This window comes from Halictus rubicundus, chromosome 16, assembly GCF_050948215.1.
Source record: "Halictus rubicundus isolate RS-2024b chromosome 16, iyHalRubi1_principal, whole genome shotgun sequence".
Classification (NCBI taxonomy): Eukaryota; Metazoa; Arthropoda; class Insecta; order Hymenoptera; family Halictidae; genus Halictus; species Halictus rubicundus.
The window spans coordinates 9,441,806-9,464,984 of record NC_135164.1 but is presented as its reverse complement, the minus strand read 5'-3'; the positions used below and the strand labels follow the sequence as shown (position 1 = coordinate 9,464,984).

Here is a 23,179-nt window from a genome sequence, read left to right as displayed (position 1 = left end):
TGCCCGGGAATTAGACAATTAGGAGTCGTCACGTTCCCCGAGCAGTTGCCTCATCATCCCCCTGCCCGCCCGGTCGTTCCGCTTCAGCCCCTGCGGCCGACCTTCCCCCACCGTGTCGTCGCATCATCCCCACACACGCGAGCGCGAGCGGATTGCGCGTCGTCGGAGCGGCTCTGTCAGGAGCTGGCAGCGCCATCTGGCAGCGGAGGGGATCGCCGAACGGCTCCGGGGCCACGGTTCGAAAGGGGAGGGGGCGCGGAGCGACGAGCAGCGTTGCGATTCGTCGGAATCGAGCCGCCGCGACACGCCCACTACCGAGGGGTCTGGGTTAGGATCGTGGTGTGACCGAGGCGGCCCTTATTGGCCGACGAGGCGACACGGTACCGGTTTCACGGGTTCCGCGGGGGCGGCGCGCGATCATCGGCGGCAAGCACCGCGACGCCGGCCGCCGAGAGAGAGAAACGCCTCGCCTCTCGTCTCGCCCCCTCGCCTGGCCTCTCGCGTCGGCAGGCCTCTCCGCAGCCGAGCTCGGTAATCAGTGTCGTTTCCGCGGCAGCAGTGGCCACCACGCGGCAGATTACGCAGATTACACCGAAGCCCCCCCGCGTATCCGACGGTTGTGACACGCTTGTGACAGTGCAGCGGGGGACCGTGCCGCCGCGAGCCTTGGCTACTCGCTGCTCGCTACACGGGGACGTTATCCGACCGACAGAGAGAAGCTTCTTCCCTTCCGCCGGCTTCGCCACCGTCTCTCCGCCGCGCCGTTCACTCTCCTCGAAACCCGAGACAGAACTGTCGTTAGGCTTGATCCGACCTGACGGACTTATCTCCGGGGCCACGATGCCCGATACGCTTCATCGACGGAGATGACTCGACGCGGTGACAGTGTCCCAGGCTGCCCATAGTGTCCACGGACACATTGTGGATCTCCTACGAGGAGCCGCGCGAGGATAGAATAGAATCGTCACGCGATTGTTTCCGTTGTTCGGGGGTGAGTTTCTTCTCGGGCGATCCGGGCTTGAGGGTGCAGAGTAGTCATGTCGATCTCTTGAAGAGACCACAGCTATCGGGACTTTAATGGGAGGACGATCCGCTCGCGCCGGGTCGGTCGATCCGCGGCGATGTGCCGGGTTCGGAGAATAACGTACACCGGGATGGCAGTCGGTGAAGATTCCCGATGATATTGCGATGACAGGTCCCAGTTGGCTGTGACGTTGATGCTGGTTCACGGACCGTTTGGAGGACGCGAGGATCGGTTGGGGAAGACTGAGTCTGTCCTCGCGTGCGAGAAAGTGACGCGGTAGTAGTATAAAGTGTGATTATTTGCGATGCGTTCGAGCGGGCCGGGAAACTCGTCAGGTTACCGCTAAGCAGCAATTGGTACCCTGGAAGCGCACCCGGTAGCAAACACGAGAAACGAGAAGGGATCATGAGCAGCAGCGAGGGGGTGGTGACTGGTCAGGGCACCGGCAGCGATCGGCTGTGCGAAGACGTGGACATGGCGACGCCAACGTCGGCCTCGTCGAACCTGAAGCCGCGCAGCGGCAAGATCAGTTTCAGCGTGGACTCTCTGCTGAGTGACATGAAGAAGACGGCGGTGACCGGGGGCGCGTTCGCCAGGCGAGAGTCCGAGGACCGTTTGGAGTCCGAGAAGAGCCTAGACATGGAGGCCAGGTACCGGGAGCTGTTGATCGAGCAGCAAAGGTTGCAAAGCCGAGAGCTGCTCGCAAGGCTGAGCCCCCACGGGTTGACGTTCGGCAACCATCATCATCATCATCCGAGCAGGTTGGAGCAGCAGGATCATCCGTCGGCGGGCCGACAGGAGATGATCACGGTGAAGGACTTTTCGCGAACCACCAGCCACGACAAATCCTCCTCGCCGATTAGAATAGACCCGGAGGCGCAACGGGACAGGGACAGGGATGACAGACGACTGTCCGGCGGATCGCCGGCCAACAGGATCGCCGAATCCATGATCCAGCGCGGGGGACAGGACGAGGACGAGAGGATCGACAGGATCACGAACCCGCGATCGGTCTCGCCGGCAAGCAGACGCGAGATGCTCGACGATAGAAGCGACTCCGAGGCGAATCGGTCCCTCGAGGGCGACAGGACCGGCGATCACCTCGACCTCGAAGACCAAGAGATCAGAAGCGTCGGCCAGTCCGAGGATCTGAACGTGATGGACTCGGATTGCGAGCTGGAGAGGGACATCGAAGCCAGCCAGGAGAAGGAGGAGAAGTCCAGCCCGGTGGTGCCGCAACCGATCCATCCCGGTGTCCAGAGGCCCTCGCAGGGTCCGCCTTACCTCGCCGGCGCACCCGGCGCCCCCGGATGGAATCCCGCGGGATTTCCGCATTCCCTCGCGGGATTCGCGTGGCTACCCCCACCCCCGCACCCCCACAACCCTCACGGACACCTCTACACGCCGCACGGAGGACCCACCAGCCCAAACGGTAAGCATCGTCGAACACTGAAAATCGATCGGATCTCGCCTAAGAACCTCTCGCCTTTCCGAGGAACGCACGAGGGCGAAGGTGGAACCTTATTTATGAGGCTCGTGCGTTTCGCGAGCACTCGAGAAAAATCGTATTCCCGTATATCTCGGGACGGTAACGCGTTGATATCGATCGTGAGACAGGCTCGCGAGCAACCAGAGCGCTATCGAGAGCCGCGTGCCGTGGTCGACTCGTGGCCCTAATTACTCGCGCAATTTCAAATCGATCGCCGCAGCTGAGCATTGCTTCTCTCGCTTTAACGTCTCCGAGCGTGAAAAATGAAACCCGGCCTGAAACGAAAGACGCCTATACTCTTCGAGGAATAGTAACAACGTCGACTTAACACTTGACACAAGTCCACGTGACACAAGACGATCCCCTAATAACGGACAGTCCCCCGAACTCTTGGATTTTCAAGCCGGTGTGCGGAATATTCGCGGAGCGACTTATCGAGCCAATTTACGGGCCCGCGGAGCGTTTTCGCCTATCGGCGAGGATTTCCCGGCGGCCGGGTTACAATGTCGATGATTAGGAGGCTGCCGGCGCAGCTCGCACGACATTCGCGACACGCAGGCCCATAACGCTCGATATTAGTGTCGCCGGTCACGCGAGAACCCGGTTATTATCGGAATTACGTGCTAAAGTATTCGGCGAGGGCTGGCCGTTCGACCCACCACCGCTTTCTGTAATTGAACGCTGCCAGTCGGAAGTTGTTACCACGGAAAAGTCTTCCTGCCCAGGCAGAAAGCAGAAGGCGCGCGGAACACCGTCGCATCGAGAAACTCGTCGCGGCTTCATTTGCCCGGATAACGAAGCCGCTCGGGAGAGGCTTCGCTTTAATGATTTCTGTAATCTCGGAACGCGTTCGCTCGATGAGCTACGGCCGAGCTATAAAATCGGTTGTACGAGGATCGTCCGGACGCGCGAACGACGCAGGAATATTCAATGCGCGAATCGCGTCTTTAAAGAAAGTAAACAGATTTTATTCCTATTCAACGGACAGACAAATTGAAATTGTGAACGCTTTTTATCTCGCCCCGCTGCGCACACCGGTTTATTTCAATTGATATTATACGATCGCTTCGCCGGGGGAATTCGATTGCTATAGCGAAACGAGAACTGCTTCAATTGTTACGGTAAACGCGTAATGACAACGATAAAAATCGCGAAAGCTCTAAACGAATTCGGTAGCGTCGTTTCGCGAGAACTAAATTCTTCACACAAGATAATTACCAGCGTAAATGGTCAATTTACGTGCCAGTGTAGTCGATTGACATTTCTTGCGCTGGCTCGACGTTCTCTTGTTATTTAAAAGTGCATCCTGCGGCGCGTCGTAGAGAAAGGTTCCGAAGCGACAGTTCCAATTAAATCGCGAAAATGTCACGTTTATCTTCGTCGCGGCACGCGGGGCCGTTTTATCCGTTCGCCTATGAGCGGTGTCATAATTTTTTCAGCCCGGCCGCCGGTTGTCTATCGCGCGTTCTAGGATCGAGAGTTTCGCGCCGACCGTATCTGCTCGCCACCCTTCAATCGGCCGGGATCGCCGATCTTTCTCGATTTCGTTCCACAAACGTCAGGCCGAGAGAGATCATGCGATTCCTTGCGGTTCCTGCGGTTTCAGTGCCGATCCGGCGAGATCGGCAACTAGGCTATCGGGACACGCGCGACCCTGCCGATCCCCGGGAACGGTGAACAGCCGATTTTTATCGCTTGTTAGACGGACACTCTGTCGCAACGGAACTCTCTTCCATCGATCGCGGTGGAAAAACAAGCGTCGATCGAGCGAGACCGACTTCGAATCACCGGGGGACGATGTCGCAAGATTATCCTACATCTTTCAAGGATCCCATAATTCATTCGATTACTCCTAACGAACCTCGGAACGAAAAGAATCGGTACGCGCGAACCGTCGCGCTCGAAATTGTAAATTAACCTCGTCGCACGCCACCGTGGAGATTAATATAATTTGTAACGTGAAGCGATCCAGTTACCGTTTCATATGTTTAGGATGGCAAGGTCGAAATAGTCGACTGTGGCATGCAAATGGTCTGAGACGTCGCTCGAATGCAGGACAGGTTAATTACTCCCGATTTGATAAAAACACTCAGCGATTCGAGTCCGCTGAAAAACTAGAATTCTTCTAAGTTTTCAACGACTTACTATCACCGCTCTCCGCGTCGACTTTAACGTATTTTACTCGAGCGTTTAACGGGGGATTAGGCACCGATGGGGTAATTAGAGTGTCTCTGACGTCTAGAAAGTTCTCCGATGATTTTAATGCCTTCGTATCTATGCTGACATGAGTAGTTTGCTTCCGAGAATGTTAATTCACCAATACGCTAAGTAATTACTGTCTACTCGCTGATAATACCGAACTCCGTTCGCCATAAACGCGAGGCTAACCTTCTGAATCGCACTCCGCACGATTATGGAAATTTTCAGGTGATAATAATAATGGTGTAAGTGTCTCTGTAATTGCCGAAGCTTGCGAACAAGCAATTATCCTCCGCGAAACCGCGTATTTACCGAAGAAGACTGTAACGAAGACATTCGTTCTTTTTTTTTTCTTTCTTTCTTTCCTCGGTGATCCGACGAAGTCATTATCTTCCTTTACGACGTTCCGGAAGACGTTTTACGGCCCATTAATCAGAGTCTTTACTGTGCTCCTCTATACACCGAAACGCTATAAATTTCGCGTCGGCGATTAAGCATGCTAATAAATATTTCAATTTTATCATTGCATAGAAAAACCTAAGGGAACAATGTATACACATAGTGAACAGGGAACAGATACGTGTGAGCGGATAGATGAATTGCGGAAGGAAACGGTTAAGAAAAATATCAGTTCCAAACGAATTAGGAGGCCAACACACAGACACGTCAAAATTCATTTCTGCAGCTACCAACACGAGAGATCTTAGCTTCTGAATTTTTGTTTTCTCGAATGAATGACTCTGGTTTTATCGAATTTTTGTGGTCGCCGAGTGGGCGGCGAACGTGTTAATGGACTTCCGCGCGTCCACTCGTTCTTGTTTGCTCGCGGGTAAGAGCGAGTAAATAATTTTGCTTGGTTAACGTCGATAGAGGTAAAAATAGGGTCGCAAAAATGATTTCGCTCGGCTGGAGTCGTCCGTTGAACGACTGTGCGCCGTCATCCTGCGTTCGCCAGGGACTCGTTAATGCCTCGGCTCTGAAGGGACGGTAATGCGTCAACGGCGCGAAATAATCGGTCAATTAAAGGTGGCCTGGCTACCGGGATCGATTCGCGGATCGATCTAGCCGCGGAGAACGCTCCGATACGCCCCGCCTCGTGCCTCGGTCCTAACATCCACGCCTGTTAGACTTAATTGACGATTTTACCTTAACGGCGGCCGGTTTGTACCGGCCTCTGAACAGATACCTTTCCTCGGCTCGTGACTTTCCTCTCTTTCTCTCTCTCCCTCTCTCCCTCTCTCTCTCTCTCTCTCTCTCCCGCGACACGTGTACCGTCGGGTCCAATTAAAATTTTTACCCGCGTCCTCCACGAGCTACGAGTTTTCCTTTAGGGCGACGATTCAATTCCGCGCACCTGAGCATTTTCGGGAGCCGACCGGTGGACCCCGTGTCTCTCTCCGAATCTTTTCGAATCGGATCCCGTTTTCGCTTCCACGGCATTCTGTTGTCCCAACGGTATCCTATAAATTTCCTAATCTGATGGAAACAATTTCCTTCGAACTGGCTGGAATTTCTTGATTGCCTTCGCCTATTTCACTACGCTCGTGGATTTTCTTATTCATTCACTTGTTCGCCCGGCTCTCATCCTCGCGTTCTGAATTGCTCCCTCCCGTGGTTTCCGTGTTTCAAGCGAACACGGTTTTCCTCGCGCAGCAATTATCATTGCAAAGTTGGCTCGATCGTATCACCGTCTCTCGTTGCCGTGAACAAAGTGTATCGAGATCGCGGATCGGCGAGATAGATGTTGAACAATTATTATTTAGTTCAGGAATAAATTTACATTGTCCGACTACCGGACACAGAGAGAGGGAGTACATGCTTCAACTTTGAAGAACCACCAGAGGGAAAAGATCGTTGAGCAACGATTATATTATCTGAGGCTATTTTGCTGGAGTAGAAAGGTTCTAAGATACATTGCAATTTCCACGGAAAAGTGCAGGGTTAAAAATCGAGGACCCCTAAGTTCGCGGAGTAGATGAGAACAGCGGCCTCGGTGTCCGAGGCAACACCCGGCGAAATTGCACGGGTAACGAGAAACTGGTTGCGTTTCCAAGAATGAAATCTGTAGGACCATTACGGGAGCGGTCTCTCTCGCCTTGTAGAAAACTCGAGGAAGGAGAGAACGGCGTCGGAGGTTGAACCTTCGCTGCCTAAACGGATCGGCGAAGGGGGTGGAGCAGCGGGAGGCTCGGTAATACACCAGCCGGAGCATGATAGAGTCATACATAACTCGGGCCATCCATAATGCATTCAAGCCGGGGTAAAAACTGCCCTTGTTAGGTTCGCCCTGGCACACCCAGCTTCCTGGCCGACGTCATCCACCGGCCGTTTTTGCGGATGATAACGACAAACCGCTCGCCTCTCTGCTTCCCCGGCCCCTCCCTCTGGCCCCGTAGAGAGGGACCGGAGCACCTTTCGCCCCCCTTTACCGTCCCCCGTCCCCGACCACCTCTTTTTCGTCCGCGGAGCGCGAGACCAATTACCTGCGTCTCTTCTCGACCGGAATTATCTTAGCGCAGTCATTCCCGAACCATGTTTCTTCTCGAGCCACCCCGATTGCTCGCTGATTAGGCGAGGCGAACGAGTTTTTCGAACGGAATATCGCCGACGTTGATGATAATAATAATAACGTCTTTATTACACCGTAACGAAACGCGAGCCGCGCGCGGCCCCTTGACGCCGGCGCCATTGCACCTAACCTCAAAGCGTTTCCCGCTACGGTGCATTCGATCTCGTTAGCATTAATAATCTATTAGGTTGTTTGGGGAAACGATGTCCGAGGCTTCTCTCGACAAATTTATCAAAAAATTGATTACCCTTATCTCGATTCAATTCCTAATCCAATTCCTATTAACGTTCAGGCTCTCTTCAGGCTCGAAGAGGAGGTTTTGATCTTCTTTCGTATCGCAACTAAAGAGTTTTTAACGAAAGCCAGAGCAACGAGATAGATTAATGCTGAAAAGTAAAATGAGTCCGGCTAATTAGAGTCTCGAGCGTGTTCCTTTCGCTTTTTCTCCATCCCGGTCAAAATGAATTCGCAGGTTGTTTTTCCGGCGCTCGGCACTTTCTAACGGGGCTGTTAAATAATTCAATTTCCAAACGGACGCGTTGACGCATTGTTGCGTGAGCATTGAACTTTCCCGGACGTCCATTCTATTCCTTTTGCGTCAACGTGCTGAACTTTCGTGGATCGCACTCCCATTTGTAGCCGCTTTGCATTTCGTTTAGGAATCGGCAATCGCGATCCAATGAACAAATTAGAGGAGCAATGTCGCCATGACACTGTTAACAACGCGTGATACAGCGTACTCGTAATTTACGGCGCATGTGCGCGAAATCATCCTTCACGGACTGCTTAGCACAAAATATACATTCTTGTAATCGAACACCGACACTGGCAGTCGCCCAACACGCTTCCGCATGCTTCGTTGTTAGCAATTTTATTCGTCGAACAAATCAAGAAACCACCCCCGCACTCCTAAATCCACTCGGCGGTTCATTTTCTATTAAATAATCATTCTACCGGCTGTAACTCGCTACAGTCTCATCTCCTTTAATTTCTATTGCATCAATACACTCATCAAATATTGAATCGCTAATAATTGGGGTGGTTTCCGACACACTTAAATTCTCCTCCTCAAGCTGACGCGCTGAATTATCCACGCGAACGAAGCAAATGACGCTGGTACAACTTAATTAGTAATGCACACAACCGGATTGTACCCCTTTCAAAAAAACATTCTGTGGGTTTTCAGGGGCCGCAGCTCATCAGCTGTCGGCGAAAAAAGTGTCAACGCCGAGAAAGAGAGTATCAAAAGGCGCGTAGCGAGGGGTATAATTAAGGAATCGTTAAAAATTAGGAAATTAGTGGAAAAAAGTCCATTATCCCCTCCCGGGGACTTATCAGAGTGTCGTGGGGGAGGAGGGGGGTGCACGTCCAGCCGATAGATAGTCGAGGGGCCTTTCTGGGCGGCGGCTTTCGAAAATTATGAATACGGACGTCATTTATAACGCTCGAACGCCACCGTCGGCCGGCACGCATTTATCTGCCGGCGTCCGCGCGACCAGCAATGAATTAACGACGCCCGTCCCGCGTCCAATGATGTTCCACAAAATATTTCGAACGATTCATCATCCCTCCGCGGCCGTAATTATCCTCGAACGGGGTGTGTTTCGCCGCGGAACCGGCGACGCCTATGTCCGCGAGCCGTTTTTCCGGAAAACCGCCCCTCGACATCGTAAACGTCCCTCGATGTTTTTCAAAATTCGAAGGGTTCGCGCGAGATTTGGATTTCGCTCAATCTCCCGCGAATCACCTTATTAAATTAAAACTGCAGCTTCTCTCGGGATAACAGACTCGGTTGAAAGTGGAGTATATTTAGAAGATGACATATCGGTACCTTTCAAGTTTATAAAAGCCGCAGGACGCGATCGAAATAATATCGCGGAGATAATAAGATCTCGATATCGAAGCCGGCTGAAGTCCTCGGAATTCCTTTTCACCCAATTAAACGGCGGATCAATTAGCATGCCGAGCACCAAAAAATAATGCTCGCGCGACGACCGTCCCTCTCACTCTCTCTTTCTCTCTTTTTCGGTATCGGTTCGGCTCGATTTTTCGCGCCAATTATCCGACGCTCCCGACGACGCACAGAGGCGAGCCTCGGCTGGTCTCGTACACCGAGATAATTATTAATGCGTTAATTAGCCTGCGTTTCTGGGAATCGTCGCCGAGACGATCGCTGCGGTCTTTCGGGCAAAACGACGCCGTTACCGGGGGGGAATATTCGACAAAGACGCCGAACAATGCGATCGTCACCGAGCCCTAATACGGGCCGGGCTCGTTAGCCAGGCGCAGCAATAATCGTGGCATTTCTGCGCGCACGGTAATTAACAGAAATTAATTAGCGACAGAGAGAAGAACGTATTGATCGGTGACGCGCGCCGGAGATACTCCCCCTTCGAAACATTTGTCCGAGATGCTCTCGATCCTACCGCATTAGCCAATTGTTTTGACACGATCAAAAAATTGTTTCTCATTGATACATCGGATGCGCTTCTTCAATCTCGCTAATCGTAGACCTAATTCGGAATTCTGTTGCTCGTTTATAAAAGTTGCAGTCTTCTCCGAGACCGGTTGAAAAATTTGCATGCAGATCTACAATTTCTTTATCGCGGCACAATCTCTGTACGCCGTAGGCTTTAAAGGCCAGTTTGATAAAGTTTGAGAACGATTGAGACATCAAAAACCATCGGAAGGTGTTCGACCAGTCCCCGGCCGTGCCTCCGTTAATGGATCTCCATCGAGGGAGATCGAAACACCGATTTAACGATCGGTCTGACGAAATTTGACGGTGTTTAACGAAGTTTAAATAAGCTGTCCGATAAGAGCCGGGTATCGGCGAGATACTGTTACTTCGATCACCGTGGCACTTTTACGAAGTGAAAGTCCGAAGATCCGCCGACCGGACGATCGACGAGGACGCCGAGGAAAAACCGTTCGTCCCCCGGAAAGTGCAAAGACTGTTATTAAAGCAGCGGCGAAAGAAATGGCGGCGCTGATAAGACAAGCAACCGGAATCGCGGCCGCGTTTTTACGGGCACAGTGGCCCGCAGATAGCGGAGAGCAATTAGTCGGTGCTGATGTAAGATCGAGTGAAATCGAACGGCCATAAAATCGCCGCGGCTCGCTCGTTAATTAACAGCCGGCCGTGAGTTACACCGCGGAAAATCGCCGGGCGCCCTGACCGAATCCCACGCGTTTTCCTTCGTCAACTGATAACGCGTATCTGTCACTCGCAAAAATGATTATTATCAATCTGCAATTTGTCACTTCACGCTGCGCGCGTAGCTCGGCTACGTTCACTTTCGAAATTTCATATGACCTGGACCTGTCGTCGACGTAGGTAAGACTTCATTTTCGATCATTGTCCATCGCCACTTCTTTTAGGGGGGTAACAGCGACGAAGAAGCAGTGTCGCTGCAGCTGTAGAGCAAATGACAGGGCAAGGGGTTAATTCGACGCGTTCATGCACAGCATGGAAAACAAGCAACAGTGTCGGAGAACGTTGCAGCAAAGACTGGCCCGCCGACGCGAACAAACTTATTGCCCGACCGGTTAAAAGTGGGTGAATAAACGAATGTGTCGCGATCGAAGTGGTTCCATGGCCGCCATAAATTGATCGGCGAGCGAAACACATAGCTGGAACGGGTTTGTCTTCGGGGACGCGCTCGATATCGCGCTGACAATTCGCGTATCGCGGCCAGCCGCGTATCTCGCTAATAACCGGCCGCCGCGCCGCGCCGCGCCGGCTCGCGGTGTTTCTTCTGAACGGCAATTAATTCCTGCTAATTAAATGGTCGCATGATTTATGGGCGATATGCGTGTCGGCGCGCACGCACCGTAAATAAGCTCGCGTCCTGCGCAAGCATCATGGCCGATCTTTGTGGCCGGATTTGCCCGTTGATTGACTCGCTCTCTCGGGAGGATCGCCGGGTATCAACGCGTCTTCGCGCGCGGCCGCTTTACGACACCCGGTACGCGTTCCGGGAACGTCTTCATTAAATATTTTCAACGTTGATTAACTTGTAAACCAACCCTGGCCCCGGCCAATAATCCGGTGCTTCCGCGCTTTCTACAATTAATTAGCTGCGATTACGATTTATCTGCCGGCGCGAACGATTCGCCACGCCGATACCGGCCGGACTCGATACGTTCGTTGGGACATTTAACGAGCTTCCGCGGTACACTTTCTTGCGATTTTAAGGTGAACCAGCCTCTCGAAACGATCCACGTACCGGCAACTTTGTGAAACGCGCGCGAATCGCGCGACGCCTTATCTCCGGAACGGTTTTTATAAGCGTCCAATTTCTCTCGGATTCCACGGCGAAAAGTTGCGATTACGCCGCATCGAGACCAAGACGGGATTCAATAAATGGCAATTAACACTGTTACCGGAGACTAAGTGGAGGATCGAATTTGCATGTTTGACGAGGTCCGGTGGACACGAGAGCCTCCTATCTGATGCGTCCGTCCAACGCTGGACACTTCTGCTCGCAACGCTTGTAAACCTTGGAAGCGGTGTTATTTTTTAAGCGTACGATCGGTGATTAGGATGGTCGACGAAAGAGAAACGGTAAAAATGGCTTCGATTCGGAGGCACGGTGACGCAAGAGGACGTAGGAGGACGGGCAGGTGCTTTGTCCACGCGCGGGGGCTCGCGGGCGCAGGAGATATATTTCCCCCCGGGCGATCCCGGCGAGCGTTTAATTAGCAGAAATTAATTAGCGTCTAAGAGGAACATATTGATCGGTTATGTGAGCGGACTAGCGAACCGCTAACCGGCCGGGCAGTCGCTCGATATGCCGGCGAAACGGGGAACACAAGACAACAACGCAGCGAGCGCAGCACGCCACCAACCACCGGCAACCAGAATGGAGGACGTAATACGCCGATGTCGCGACAGATCCGCTCAACAATGCCGCGCGCCGTGCCAGCCCAGCCCCGTTCCCTTTTTTGTCGTTGCCCCGATCGTTAATTAGCGCGCGGAATTCGCCGTTGCCCCGCGGTTGCCGCGAAATCCTCATCATTTCGACTCGGACGGACCTCGTGCTGCCGTTTTTGCGAACGGACCCAGCCGTTCCCGATCCCGATCCCGATCCCGATCCCGATTCCGCTACCGCTCTTCGGGTACTCTACCGATTCCCTCCCGATCCGATCCGATCCGATCGAGGATCGTTAACCGATCGATGCCCACCGGTTTTTTCCACCGGTCCGCAGAACACCGTCGCGGACATTGTCCCGCGAATTTTCGCTCTTACGGTCACCGGACGCGCAATTAGCGCGAATCGAACGCCCAAAACGGCGTCGTGCACGTTCTTCTGACTCTGCGATCTTCCCCGTAAATGTTCAGTCGTTTTAGAAAGCCTACTCGTACCTGTGTTTGCGTGATTTCGTTAACAGAGGCTGCGAGTCAAGAATCTTTTATCCTCAATGGTAATATTGGTAACGGCTCGAGGAACATATTGCCATCTTGTGTAATGGTTAAAATTGAGTCGAGGAACGCATCGAGCGCTATTAATATCCGGAATGTGATTGCGAGAGACGTAATTTCGATGTGGTTCGCCGTGAAAAAGAAGCACGTCTGGCATCGAAACGAAACGAAACGAAACGAAACTCGGCTAATTGCCGGGATACGAGTCAATCATCGAGCATCGACGAGCCCGTAATCATCGTCGAGGAGATGAAACGGCCACGTAAACGAGGACAGTTTATTTTTTACGATTCAATTTCACCGATCGGCACCGTTTCGCCGGCACATGGGCCAACCGTATAAATTAAGGATCGAACAGCGCCGATTGCGGTGAAACGCGTGTGCGTTCGGCGATCGAGTACTTTATCGATCGTGAACACGAAACTGGGCTGAATTTTCGCGCTGGATCGTGTTGACCGCCGATGAAAATGGGTCTTGAAACTCGAGATCCCGATCGGAATCTCCTCAGGAAAATGTTAACGTTGCGATTAGTCTCTACGCGAGCATCTTTAAACTGCACTTCTCCTATACGTTTATTTGCATTAAAATCGTGTTGGTCTCGCAAACAAAATCCCCGTAAACGGCGCTAATATTGGTCGAGAGGTAATCGCGACGGTCCGTCGAGCGTGGAGAGGAAGATTCGGGCTCGTCGGCTCGTAAATTCGACGGAGGAAATTAATTTCGGAGTGAACGCGCGTTGCGGCGTGTTGCGGCTCGGCTCGGCTCGGCTCGGCTCGGTCGTAAAAGTCCGTCGCAAAATCGGGAGAGATGAAAACGCGTTTTCGATCTATCCGTCCGCATCGCGTTAATTAACGGCCGGCAGGCCGGACGTTATCGCGGTGCCGCAGATAATTATTATGCAATGCGTGCACGGAAATAACGAACCAATAATTTTGCACCATTCGAACAAATCTGCGCAAACATGATTAATATTGCGAACTCGGTGCCCGCCGGCGGCTATCAGGATATTCGCCGAGCGGTTTATATTTCTATCTGCCGCTTTCGATGTAATTAACGATAACGACACGCGGGGATACCTTTTTTTTCTCTCCTCGAGAGAGTCGTTTCTCGGGAGAGGAATCGATCGCGGGGACACGATGAGAATCGCTCGCTTTCGATCGCTTATAAATAGACGTTAAACGAGCGAGCATAAACATCTGTAAATACTTTTATCGGCTGCGATACCGCCAAAAAAAGAAAAACGCGTAATTGGATCAGTTTTCTCTCTCGCTCTTGTTCTCTCGTGTTCCGTTTGAATACGCGCGCAGCTGCAGCGGCATTGAACGATTTATCAGCCCCGGCCCCTATAGTTGAGCAATAATTATGCGAGCTATGGCCCCTCGGGGAGGAAACATTCGCCGGCCGATATCTTAATCCACCTTCGCAACGCGATCGACGCCGTTTAATTATTCGACTTACACTCCGATCGATCGTGTAAACGACGACTTTTCGATCGGGTGTACATTGTCGCCGATCCACGCCGTCGAAATTCACGACCGCCTGCCTCGTTGCCGAGCAAGCACGCCGTCTTATTTTATTATCGTGTTTCCACGATTAACCGAACGCGCTGTTTCCGCCCGTGTACGCCACTTCTGGGCATTATCACCTTGACAAAATTTCTCTACAAGTTGATCCGCTCCGCAAGAGCCACGCCACATTAATGTGATTAACATATCGGTAACGTTACGCTACCGACGCAGTATTTATTGTTGGAGTACAATTATTCTCGAAAGCACGATTATGCCCGGTTGTTTGGTTTCTTTGAGCGACAGGTTCGGGAAGAAGAAGCCCGGGACGGTTTCTAATTTCCAAGGAGACCGTCTGCTTTCTAAATGGCTCGGTGATCGTGTTTTGCGACTGATCCGCGGTTTTTCGGATTGATTTCAGGGGACTTGAGGCTGCCAGGTCCAGGGCCAGGGCCAGTCAGGTGCACCCTGAGGAAGCACAAGCCGAACCGAAAGCCGAGGACGCCGTTCACCACGCAACAGCTGCTCTCCCTCGAGAAAAAGTTTCGCGAAAAGCAGTACCTGACCATCGCCGAAAGAGCGGAGTTCTCGTCCTCCCTCCACCTAACGGAAACGCAGGTGAGACCGCTCGGAAGCGGCCATTAAGCTCCGGCCAATCGCCGATCCCGATTCGCCATTAGGATAATCGTTTCGCAGTTTTCTTTGTCCCCAAGCTACTAGTCCCAAATCTTTTTAAAACTAGTAGATACGTTGACTTGAAAAATTTCCACAACTTTGTGAATTTTTTAAATCTCGAGAACGGAGCGAAATGTTTAAGTAAAGCAAAAAGTTCGAAAAGAGGTCACGTCGAAAAGGTATAAAAAGGATCACCCGCCTCTTAAGGAGGCGTGCGTCCGCGTAACGAATCACTGTGGTTTTTTAATCCTCGATGCCCAGTCGAAAGCTCGTTACGCGAGGCTGAGAATTAACGCCTAATTTTCCAAGTCCACGGACAGAGATCGTTGACGAACACATAAACAGCACTCGTTTCGCCGGAGTTTGTTTAAACCGATCGACCATTATCGCGCACCGTGTTTTTGACAGTGGGGAATCAGGCCACGTTTCTTCCCTCCTTCCTGTCTGTTTTTCATAATTGCCGGTCGGAACGAGCAAATTCTCGTCGGCGACTCCGCATCAGATAGATCACATCGGACCAGGTAATTACACACGCGTCCGCGGACCGGCTGACAATTAACATGATTGACGTTAATTAAATTGAACGTAATGAAACGATATTATACTTAATGTTTGTATCAGCCGAGACGATCGCTGCGCGTTTGTCCAAAAGGAACCGAGGCCGGTTGCGCATTATTTGGCCAAGTATGTCGCGTGTTTGCCAGAGATCGTGCCTCTGCGTGCCGACTTTCCGAAATACCAACGATATCATTCGACTTTGTTCAAGATCTACAGTGCAGAAGATCTGGCTAAATTTACTCGATAACGTGTCTGACCACGACGGTCTTAATCTACTTGAAACGTTCCGTCGCTTATTTTTGCTCTCCGAGCTAAGCTTTTACCGGGTATTTGTAATTCTATGTTTTTGCGGTTTTTGAGTTGGTTAGGCATTTCAAGTCTTAGGCATTTCTACCAAAATTTGGTAGAACGATACGGCCACGGGGGTGGACAGTGGCGAAAGGGTTGGCTCGGAACGAGGCTGGGCATACGTTGTCTGGTGACACGTGTAATAGCCGAAAGGACCGTCGCGATGCGGCTATTACCGTGCGGTTAGCGTGTTCAGATACACTTTGCGCATTCATTACAATGCATCAGACGAAATGAAGCTTCGTCGTATTCATTTGCTTAGATAAGCTACGATCGTCCCGGCATCTCCTCGCCTTCTGTCCTCGCCGCCCTTCCGAAACACACCGGTGCTGTGGCACCCCCTCCCTTCATTATTCACCCGCGACGAAGAGGTATGTTCGCGATTTAGGCTGCGATATTCACGCCGTTAGAATGCAATTGCGCCGTTCGTGGAAATGCCTTCGGGCTAGCACTCGGCCCGGGACTCGGGCTCGTTGTTCGCATCGATCCTGCATCCTCGAAAAATCCCACTGCACTCGAGACAGTGACACACAAAGCGCCACAGAAAATACTTATTGTTGCGAATGCAAACCACCGAATGTTCGAACAAATTAATCTGCGCTACCGACATTTCATCGAATCTGAAACAGTTTGAGATTGCTCGTTCGATCGAGGGTTTCGAATGAAATTACCTCGATTGCGTAAAACAGTAGTGGAACAGAAGCGAGCAACGTTGTAGAGAAGACTATGAAACTCACAGCGTAGGCAGAGATCTCGCGACGAGAGCATAAATCCCGGAACGAAATCTCCCGGTCTCATCTTATCGCGAGATTTATTCATCTAATTACGCCGATGGAAATCGGTCGGAAGAAAATGCCAGTCGGTTAGCGGGTTCGATACACGTAATTAAATAATTACGGCATCGATCGACGCAAGCCGCCGATCTAACGAAGGAGACGAGTGGAAAAGTCGACGGTTACGGCGCGGCATGAGCGATCGTTTAGCGCGTAATTAGCCGCCTCAAATTGGTGAAAGCAACGGTCTAACAGTGTCGGAGGAATTCGCCGACGCCGGCTGGAAACTCGGCCGGGGAAAAAATAATACCGGCCCGGATTGTTGCGAATCTCCGTCATTTTTCTGATCGAACGGATCGCCGACTATTCTTCCCGATCTATCCCCGACGATCGTAGATCAAACAGCGCAAGATCAAAGTTTCCCTTTGAGAATCGTTCCCCGGAAAATTTCCCACTCGAACACGGGAGCGATGCACGGTTAACGAGTCCGAGAACCAGCGAATTAAACGCCGCCTCCGAGCTCCGCTGGTGCCGCTGCTAATTAGATCGGCTATTTCGTTTGATGCGGCCGTTTCACGGTAATTATTTTTATTAACATTGAAGAAAATAGTCAAACCATGAAAGTTTTATGCGTGACGCAACGATTATGGACATCGCGACCCTCCGCTTCGATCGCTTCGGAGGACGCCTCGCCGCGATTTTAACGCGGGCACGCTGAACGATCAAGAAATTAATCAAAATCACACTTCTGTCTTATTACTTCGGACCAGGAGAACTGTTTTACGACGGGGTTTTAATTTATCGACACGAAAGGCTGATTCGATACAACTCGCACGGAGCGTTTTTGGAAAACTGATGGAAATTTTATAACTTTAGAAAAAGTCAGTATTTGTTTGTACAAAAATTTTTCCTATATTCTCTGAAGATTTATGAGCATGTCCGTAAAATTCGAAGTCGGCATATTCGTCAGTTCTGGTTTAAAAAATTCACAAAGTTGCATCACTTGTCAATGGGACCTCCACCCTTTCACCTGACCATTTGAACATTTTTTGGGAGTGACAAAATACATTATTTTCGTATCTAATAATTTTTTCTGTACTCCTTAAAGGCGGTTGAACATATCCAGAAAATTTTGTGTCCATAGTTTCATCAGTTTTGCTTTGAAAAATTCCCAAATCTGCATCGTTGATCGACCTCTTGATCATTCGCTTGAATCACTTCAAGACTCTTCTGCGTTGATAAAATCACTATTTGCACAACTAAAATTTGTAAAGATTGTGAAACAAATCCCGAACGTTTAAAGTCAATACACGTATTAGTAAAGGAGAGAAGAAAGGCTCCCCAATTAAGATAGAAAACAAGTTGTTAAATTGCCTAGCGTTCTTTCCACAGTTCCACCTCTGAGAAATTGATATTAATAGCAGCAATTCGTATTAACGATAACCGCTTGATTCTCATTTCGAAAGTCTCGGTTTCTGCGAGTTCTCGAACCGCAGCGACCCCCCTTGTTCCGTCGATCAGCAAAGCGTTACTATCGAACGAGCACCGTAGCGCACGGGGCGCGCTGCGCATCGCTATCGTTGCCGCGGTTTTTCTCTTGGGTAATGCGCGCAGGCTCCGGGAATTATGCATTAGGCGGTCTGTGGCACGCGTAACGAGTTCAAGGAGCCGTAATCTGATCGCTAAAATCGGTATAATGATGCAGTGGCAAGGCTAAACTGAAAACGCAGATGCGAAAAACGATATATACCACGGTCTCCTTAATAAATCAGACGCACGTTCAGCCCGGACACCGTGTACACGTGTATGCGTGGTAACAAGGCCGGAGGATACTCGCCGCGTAGAAAGTTAGAAATCTCGCGTCGCGTGACAATGCGCAATCAAATCGTTACCCGGCCTCACCCGCGGGAAGACGTATTGCGATATTCTGCCAGGTTTTTCCTCGACCCAGCATGCCACGACTTCCCGCCTTTCCACCGAGGAAAACCCTCCGCCACCTGCAATTTTCCAGGCAACGGAACGGCCGCGCAACACGCTCCCTTTTCGAGACGATCCTCGTTTCCCCCCATTTGTCCCTAGCCTCAAAGTTGCTCGAAAATCAACCTGGAAAGGTTCAAGGCTCGAATAGGATGTAGTATTGGAGGAAGAAGTTGGTGGAGGTTTGAGGTAGTTTACCGACGGTGAATTTCCCGTGTTCCAGGTGAAGATCTGGTTCCAGAATCGACGCGCGAAGGCGAAGCGGCTGCAGGAGGCCGAGATCGAGAAGCTGAGGCTGTCGGCGCGGCCGTTGTTGCACCCGAGTTTCGGCTCGGGCCTGATGTTCTCCGGAGTGGGGCCCCCTGGAACCCCAGGAGTGCCTCCCTTCATCGCGGCGGCCATGGCTAGGCACACCCATGTCGCGGCCGCGGCAGCCATGTTCATGGGGCCCCCTGGACACAGGCCTTAATAAGGCAGAGCGGAGCCGCGCGAGCCCAAGTCGCTCGAACCCTAGCCGCCGCTCTGTCTCTTCGAGACGCGTGCACAACGGAGACTTCCGATCAACCCAGAAGATCCAGCGTGCCCGCCCGCATCGTCGATTTTCTATGGGAAAGTGTCCCGAAGCCGAAAGCAAGACCAGAAGAGACCCCGAAGAGTTTCAGGATTTCGAAGAACTCGTCGGGAACTGCCGAGGCCCGCGAGCGAAGACCAGTGAAATCAGTTTCAGACTTGGGATTGTGGCAGTGAAACCTGTGATACCTCTAGAATAATCTAAGATCGTCGATCCGGGTATCGAGATGACGCGAGACCCGAAGAGGATTTCGGAAAAGCAGGAACGATTCAAGAGGAAAGTTCGAAGACTCTGTTCTCGTGGTCGGAGTCCTACTCGAGCTACGTAAATACGTGACCCTCGAACGGTGAACAAACTTTGACTTCGAAACAATGAATTCTACAATCGCGTTCGCCGTCGCGATCTCTCGAAGCAAGACGACCAAGAAGAAGATTCCGCGGCGATGCCCGTTCCGCCTCCGAAGCGTTCCTCGCAACGGCGTCGAAACTCGACGATCTCGCGGCAGAGAGATCTCCGTGGATCGTGGATCGCGAGAGGCAACGGGCGAGAGAGCATTTAGAAAGCATTTTCGAAGGCGTTGATCTCACGAGAGGACTGCAGCAACGATGTACATATTGTAAATAGTCGTGTAACCGCGGCGAACCGTGTACGTATGTATATATACGCGTGTACAGGAGGTCCGCGATTTCCGTGCGAGAAAACCGAGAAAAATAGTATAGAGAGACGGAAAGGGAGAGAGAGAGAGAGAGAGAGAGAGAGAGAGAGAGAGAGAGAGAGAGAATAAGAGTGAGAGAGAGAGAGAGCGTGGAGGACCGAGAGGATCGAGACTCGGGGAGAAGAGAAAGATCGACGATCGATCCTGGCTAGGCCACGACTCGGCATTTCAATTGACCCGCTCCGCGTTCGGCTCGTTTATCTTCGGGGAAATTTATGGGTGAGATAATTGGCCGGCTCGAAAGAAATATCCGCTGAATAACCGATGATTTCTCTGGAACGGTTCTCCGGCAGGGGACAGAACTCCCCCCGGCCCCTCGATTCGATCCTCGAGCCGCGGAGGGGTTGAAAATTGCTGTTACAGCGATTTTGAACGTTGATACGCTTCCTGGAGAATCTTTGTTTCGAACAACCGAAAGTCCCATCTGCTTCGATTACGGTCCCCATTTCTGTTCTATGTGTTCCATACTGAATACCCCTTGAAACAATAAATTTGAATGAAGCAGAGAATGAATAAACTGGAATTAGAACCGTAACCGAAACAGATACGAAAGATTCAGCGTGAATGATTTCAGTAAGAACTGAAGCCCTAGCGGAGGATTCGATCGTTCGTTCGAAGAATTTTTGAGAAAATGTTCCATGGTTTCGAGCGAGAGAATATGGCGTTGGAAAGAGCAAGGACGCGACGCCGAGAGTGTCGAGGAGTCGTGTGTATATATGAGAGAGCGAGAACGCTACCAAGTACCGAGCGACATGTAAATTCTGTAGCCCTTGGCGTGCGATCGATCGATCGAGGGAAATCTGGCCCTTGACCACCGGGAGCTCTGGCTGCGAACCAGCTCCCGGATGTACCTACGCGCCCTGTATAAATGTAACATGATATAATTTATCCATGGAAGTATACCATAGCGAAATAAAAGTGATTTCAGTATTTACGCAGACGTGTTAAGCCTATTAGCCGCCACTGTACCTCGGCTTCCCTCGACGCAAGTTAATTCTTCGTTACCTCTCGAAATCCGCAGTTCATTAAGAAAAGTGACGAAAGAAGTAGCGCTATATAGCAATAGCGTTTCCCGAATCAGACAACAATAGAGCTTGTCGAGCGAGCCGTCGGTCGATCTTCCCGAATAAAGCCCGCAAGCCGATGCACAGAACCTGATGACGGTTTCGACAACCTTCGAATTCAAAGGTAAGTCATCGAACCCGGATCATCGACAGGGCAGAAGGAAAGGTGGAAACAATAATCCCTTGATCAGCACCGATCGTGGCAACGACCTTCTCAGGTCGTAGTCATGATCCTGACCTGAAAGAGGCATTATGGTGCCACGTAACGAAACGATGCGATGGGTGGAGGCGAGGGGACCAAAATGTATCGCAAAGTCATCGAGCGGCTCGCAAATGGGCGGCAAGTAGTCGAGGCAGCGGTATAGGGCGGCCGAAAGTGTCCAGCAGATAATTAGAAATATGTTAATCCGGCGTAGCCGCTAATTGGTTTTTGACTAAATTTTTAATTAAGTCTTAAGCCCGGGCGGCGCGCTGATTTATCGCGCCGAGGCCCCCGGGGCTAATTATAAAATATATACGCGCCGGGACCCACGCACACCTCTCGGGCCCCGGACCGCGTATCTACACGGGTCCCCGTACCTGTGTACGCACCTGTCCCCGAATAATCTGTCCATGAGCGTCGACGCCGCTTCCTCCCGGACCCCGAGTCTTCCCCTCCAATCAATGTCCACGGTGTCTCTTAATTGTACGCGCCTCTCTTTAATGCGGCCAACGAGTCTCCCGGCTCGAAACTTATCAGGCTTTTATCCACATTAATTTCCCTTTGGTACGATATTTACTGTTGTCGCGGGCAATTTAATTCCCCGACGAACGGAAGCTGATTATATGAAAAGAGCAACGGTAATTACCGGTGGTTCGATTCGTTTTGTCAGCCCGACAAACAGCATTTACCGGATGAGCTACCCGATCAAGAACGATTCAGCTACGACAACCAGAAAATCGCTTCTCTGTTTGGCAGCGAGAAGAAGAACCGCAACGATTTAAAACGGTTCGAACTGGAAACAGGTGGGAGGCCGACGCCAATGCGGGATCCACGTATACTTGCGCGGGTCCTTTCCTATCTACAAGAACGGGGTAGCCAAGCCAGCCACCTTCTCCGGCTAAAACGAGAAGGCCGGAGATCCGTTCCACTGGCACGTCCGATCAAAGAGCCTCGCCGCCTTCTTTGAATCCCTCGACCGCTCGTAACTGTCGTCCCTTCGTTCGTGACCGGTAGCCTAATTGTTGGTACCGCGGCGTCCTGGTCACTAGAACTGGGCCAGCTCGCCGAAAGGTATCATCTCGCGCCACAACATCCACTTTTCCTACGATTTCCTTGGATCTGCCGGTCTCTAAAACGGTCAACTTTCAACTTGAAAACCTCAGTCTCAGAGACCTTAATCCTTGTCGTTAGAACTGGGCCAGGTCACCGCGAATTATTGTTTCGCGGTAGAACCTGCAGCTTTCCGATGTTCCCCCGTTGACCGGATCGTCGTTTTCACGCTAAGGCGACGATCGATCGAGGTGGTAACTGTCTCGGAGACCGGTAGCCTAATTGTCATCATTAGAACTGGGCCAGGTCGTCGGAAATGATTGTTCGGAGACGCCAGGGCTTCTAGTCCTGACCGACGATTCGCTTTGGGGTTAGATGGTCGTTTTCACGCCGAGGCGATGATTGGCCGAGGTGGTACGCCTACCGTGAATAGGGTATTCGTCAGTGGCGTGACTAGAGGCCACAAACTCCGATCGCTCGGAGTCGATCCTGGCCCGGTGGAACCGACTTTCCCCTCTTTATACGGAACTGGTGGCCGACGATCACCTACGCGAGTGCCTATCCAGAGAAATATAGAGGAAACGTCGGAGAGGAGACACGGGCCACAGAGAGAGAGAGAGGGGGGGAGGAGGGGAAGAGGAAACTGGCAAAAGAGACCCTTTAGAGCCGGCGATTTACCGTTAAAGGGTTTACAAACAGGCGCCAGGTATTTGCTACCTCCACGGATCGGAAGCTCTGCCGACTCTCTTTATTCCACTGCCTTTCTCTCTCTCTCTCTCTCTCTCTCTCTCCCTCCCTCTCTTTCTCTCTCTGTCTCCGTTGCCCTCTTTGTTTCTCGTGTGCTCTTTCTTTATCTTCATCTCTGTCGTACCATAGCCGAGGTCCGTTTCTCCGGATCCCTCTATGCCTCGGCTCTTACACGCGCTCGCTCGCCGCTCCCATATAGATGAAATTTATGTACGAGGCCGACCGATCCTACGCATGCGGCCACATTGAGCGCTGACAATTAATTAAAGAATAATTTCTTGTCTTCGC

The 23,179-nt window shown here is 51.5% G+C and overlaps 1 protein-coding gene across 1 annotated transcript; it reads left to right on the top strand.

Moving 5' to 3' along the window:
- Window positions 1-560: 560 nt before the first annotated feature.
- Window positions 561-20,741, top strand: Msx (homeobox protein Msx). The gene is made up of 3 exons (XM_076802322.1): window positions 561-2,456; window positions 14,633-14,829; window positions 18,766-20,741. The coding sequence occupies exons 1-3, from the start codon at window positions 1,430-1,432 to the stop codon at window positions 19,009-19,011; spliced, it is 1,470 nt and encodes a 489-aa protein (XP_076658437.1). The 5' UTR covers window positions 561-1,429; the 3' UTR covers window positions 19,012-20,741.
- Window positions 20,742-23,179: the final 2,438 nt, after the last annotated feature.

Bases quoted from the DNA above. Each gene is read 5' to 3' on its own strand.
- Msx (XM_076802322.1), top strand. From the start codon at position 1,430: ATGAGCAGCAGCGAGGGGGTGGTGACTGGTCAGGGCACCGGCAGCGAT. The intron at 2,457-14,632 runs GTAAGCATCGTC...GATTGATTTCAG, and splicing joins AGGACCCACCAGCCCAAACG to GGGACTTGAGGCTGCCAGGT. The intron at 14,830-18,765 runs GTGAGACCGCTC...CCCGTGTTCCAG, and splicing joins TCCACCTAACGGAAACGCAG to GTGAAGATCTGGTTCCAGAA.